At 51.4% G+C, this 3,904-nt stretch overlaps 1 protein-coding gene across 3 annotated transcripts; it reads right to left on the bottom strand.

Annotated features, from left to right (window-relative positions):
* Positions 1-1,286: 1,286 nt before the first annotated feature.
* LOC123184981 (alcohol dehydrogenase-like 7) lies at positions 1,287-3,619 on the bottom strand. 3 transcript variants are annotated; one of them, XM_044597006.1, is made up of 9 exons: positions 3,417-3,619; positions 3,204-3,340; positions 3,064-3,110; positions 2,626-2,948; positions 2,374-2,558; positions 2,226-2,301; positions 2,072-2,136; positions 1,864-1,959; positions 1,287-1,751 (listed from the first exon to the last, which is right to left on the bottom strand). In XM_044597006.1, exons 1-9 carry the CDS (start codon positions 3,454-3,456, stop codon positions 1,416-1,418), a joined length of 1,305 nt encoding a protein of 434 aa, XP_044452941.1. In that variant the 5' UTR covers positions 3,457-3,619; the 3' UTR covers positions 1,287-1,415. The 3 variants fall into 3 exon arrangements, with proteins under 3 accessions (XP_044452941.1, XP_044452942.1, XP_044452943.1); XM_044597007.1 differs by having other exon boundaries at positions 2,377-2,558; positions 3,417-3,618; XM_044597008.1 differs by having other exon boundaries at positions 2,476-2,558; positions 3,417-3,603.
* Between the last annotated feature and the right edge of the window lie 285 nt (positions 3,620-3,904).

Genomic DNA, 3,904 nt, shown 5'->3' with positions numbered 1-3,904 from the left:
GAACGAGTAACACTAGCGCTGCGCCAGTCCAATTGCAATCTCTTTACTAAAGTCTTGGCGGTATTTCATCTTTTAAAGATTGACACCATGGAGAAGATGCTTTTCAAAAGATTTTATTGTAATTCTTAGTTGTGAGAGGTACTTTGTGATGCCTTGGATCTTGTATCCAAAACAACTTACCTATAAAAATAAATAGGATGCTCGAGTGCATTAGGAGTGTGCAAAATTTGGTGGTGAAATGACCAACGAGAAGCTCTAAGATAAAAGGAAAAAAGGATCTCCAAAATGTCCTTTTTCAAAATTTCTTTGAGAGCCGATTTTTTATAGATCTCCTTGAATATCATGTGCCCTCAAAATTCCGCACGCTCCTAGCGCAGCCAGGCATCTTGGATGCCAAAAGAATTCAGTTTTTTTACTGTTCATGGGCGGGTATAGATGTCTGTGGGCACTAAAATGCCACCCTCCAGTAGTTGAAGGCTTCCGTGGATGTGTTTTTATGTGTGTCCCCATAGTGTTGATGTGGAGGCTTGCTGACAACAACATATGCAAAAATTATAACACAAAGACTCATGGACGCAGCCGCTCGTCAATTCTATGATGTGCGATGTGTCTAGGCGCAAGGGGTTGAACTAATCGTTGAATTATATATTAATAAAACATTGTGTCATCGACATGAAAGTGGCTCTTTACCTTGATAGATCATATGAAGCATGAATAATTCACTAGGGTTGCGGTGATTATGTGGGCGACCATAGCACGGACAGAGAAAGGCTACTCACGGGGAAATCTTCCTGGGCTCGCACTTGACACATTTTTATGGATAATTTTCTAGTGGGCGAGGAACAAGCTGAGAGGAGGCCGACATGGACTACGAGAACTGGTGGTGAGGTGGATTTCACTTCGGATGGGATGTATGAAGATCATTGTTGATGTAGCGGTTGCAAAGAACAACAGGTGGGGTGCCATCGCGACAATTATCCTAGAGGGTGAAGACATCGAGCATTTGCGGTTGTACTCAGAGGTGTAACACACCCTACGATGCTCAAGGCATTGGCGTGCAGAGTAGACTCGGTGGGCTTGTTACTGGGCGCATCAGCTGCTCGTTCTGACGGTAGTAGTGAACGTCCGATGGTCACAGAATCTCGATGCAAATTTTATTATGTTCGACATGTTTTGTACTTCCTGTGAACTTTTATAGAGTAATAGATTTGATCATTTTTTAAAAAAGATCAAACATATTTCTCTCCCAAAAAATGCATTTCTGTCGAGAAAAACGCATTTCTCTCTGCAAAATAAATTACCACATCTGGCTTGCAAATGAACAACGACATTACAGCGAAGCCCAGGACAATGATAGGTCGCCCACAGACGAGCAATGACTATCGTGGCTAGTCACGAGAGGACAACGATGCCAGTCACGCCTTGGCCTTGCACGCGCGTCCATTTTCCACACCGACACTACCGTTCTCCCTGGCCCCGTCCATCCAGAGGATGCACCTGAGGCACTTCCCCTGCGTGAGCAGCTCGAACGCCGCGTTGATGTCGTGGAACCCCATCTCGTGCGTCACGAACTCGTCCAGCTCCAGCTCCTCGTCCAGATACTTCTGCGCCAGGATCGGGATGTCGGTCTTGGGCTTGAGCCCGCCGAAGAGCGAGCCGACGACCGACCTCCCCCAGAGGATGTCGTGCGGGGGTATGCTCATCGGCGCGCCGCCGCTGGAGACGCCGAGCACGATCGTCTTCCCCCAGCCCTGTTTTGATCAATTAATCGCCATGGAAAATGAACCGTCCGTTAGTCCGTCTAACATAGTAGCTTCAGACTCTCGTGATGTGGAAAATGTGGCATGCATGGGCCGTGCCTACCTTCCGGGAGCTTTGGAATGCCTCCGCCATGGCCGACGTCGAGCCGATGCACTCGAAGCAGTAGTCGGCGCCGCCGCCGGTCATCTCCTTGACGACCTAGACGGAGATCGATTGACCAAAAGTTCATTAGCGACTACGTAGTATAGTAAATTAATACAGTACCCAAAAAATGCACTTGTCGCGCAGGTCGGTCGATTCGGAATCGGACCTCGCTCACGGCCTTCTCCCCGGTGTCGTTCGGATTGATGAAGTCGGTGATTCCCAGCCTCTTACCTGCAATTGTTCATTCATTACTATCCTGACTTATTTTTTCTTCAGATGAATTGATTAGTCGTAGATAACTATCAACTTATGATACATACCGATGTCGCGCTTCTCCGGGTTCAGATCCACTCCAATAATCTGCTTAGCCCCACGCATCCTGCACCCTTGTGCTACCTGCAGACCGCAGCCACGTTAGATCGCACTTGTTGGAAACGTGCGGTGTACATTGTGCTGTGACAGACTGACAACCACTAGAACGTCAGGCCAGCATTCGAGCCGACAACTTGAACCAGACATCACATTATTAGCAGGGGCATGTGATTCCGAGGTGTCGTCGTCGAACGTTACCGCTAACCCGACGACGCCGAGCCCGAACACGGCGACGCTGGACCCGGGCTCCACCGCGGCCACCTTCCACGCCGCGCCAACACCTGCAACCGGCCGCCAATCAACCAATTTGCTCGTTGGATGCTTTAGCTGTCGGTGAAGATTAGTTACCGGTGGAGACGCCGCAGCTGAGCAGGCAGGCCTTCTCCGGCGGGACGCCGGGCCCGATCCTGACGACGTTTGACACGTCGACAACCGTGTACTCGGTGAAGCTGGACACGCCGATGAAGTTGTGGATGGGCTCGCCGGTGGCGGCGAAGGAGAAGCGGGTAGTGCCGTCGCGGGGCATGCCGGGCCCGGCGGGGAGCCCGGAGCAGATGTTGCTGCGGTCCGAGAGGCAGTCGGGGCAGTCGCCGCACTGCGCCGAGAACACCGGCACCACCGTGTCCCCGACGGCCACCTCGTGCACGTGCTCCCCCACGCTCTCCACCACGCTGGGAACGAAAGACACAAAAACAGTTCGCCATGATGCACATAGCTTCACATCTTATCGTGGATGGTAATCATTCAGCGAAAGGAAGACGATAGATAGATTATGCATGCATTTACCCGGCTGCTTCATGGCCCAGGATTATCGGATGCTGGCCCGGGAAATCCTACGCAAAAGAGGAAAAGAAAGGTCAGCATGCCCTGATTATCAAATTCTGGCATCGCATATGGGCATAGGCGAAGGCGAAGGACCCACGCACCTTCATGCGCCAGAAGGTGACGTCGGTGTGGCAGAGCGAGGTGCAGAGAATCCTGATGCCGACCTCGTGCGCCCGCGGCGGCGCCACCTCCACCTCCTCCATCTCCAGCGGCTGCCCGGCCACCTTGCTCACCGCCGCTGCACGTGAAGCTACGCATTTGGACGAAGGATGGAGGTAGACGAAGGCAAGTACGTCGGGGACGACGGCGAGTACCTTTGCATCTGATGGGTTTCGTCGCCGTGTTCTGCTCCATCGTCTTCCCAGCAGCAAGTCGTCCGTCGCTCGCTCTCTCTATGTGTGCAATGGACAGGTGCCGCGTGTGATGTCGAGGTCCTGCTTTATAATTGAGCGAGAGAGTACAGTGTGCCCGTGCTCCGACAACCTATCCACTGCCAAGAATAGGCCCAACAATCGCACTAGCGGGTGTCAGATCGGGAAGGGAAGCGGAGGAGGCGTGTCCAGAGGTTTCTTTCTTGCCTGCAAAATTTTTTGCCGTGAGAACAGCTACAGTCGGACCCTCCTGTACATCTCGACGGATGGCTATGTAAGTGGCCGGCCAAGAAATTATGACCCAGCCATACCCTTCATACTGGTCCAATGTTAAATTAGATGGGTCTTAATAACCCATATAAACAATAATTCATGATTAATCTCTCAGATCCATATAAGATGTAAGACATAATGAGAAGTTTAGTACCATA

Source organism: Triticum aestivum, chromosome 2A (genome assembly GCF_018294505.1).
Source record: "Triticum aestivum cultivar Chinese Spring chromosome 2A, IWGSC CS RefSeq v2.1, whole genome shotgun sequence".
Classification (NCBI taxonomy): domain Eukaryota; kingdom Viridiplantae; phylum Streptophyta; class Magnoliopsida; order Poales; family Poaceae; genus Triticum; species Triticum aestivum.
Note: the sequence above shows the minus strand (reverse complement) of the source record. Positions and strands in the feature narration are given on the sequence as shown.

Coding starts and splice junctions, on each gene's coding strand:
- LOC123184981 (XM_044597006.1), bottom strand. CDS start 3,456: ATGGAGCAGAACACGGCGACGAAACCCATCAGATGCAAAG. Junction 1,960..2,071: donor GGGAGAAGGCCGTGAGCGAG/GTCCGATTCCGA, acceptor ATCTCCGTCTAG/GTCGTCAAGGAGATGACCGG. Junction 1,752..1,863: donor CATTCCAAAGCTCCCGGAAG/GTAGGCACGGCC, acceptor TGATCAAAACAG/GGCTGGGGGAAGACGATCGT.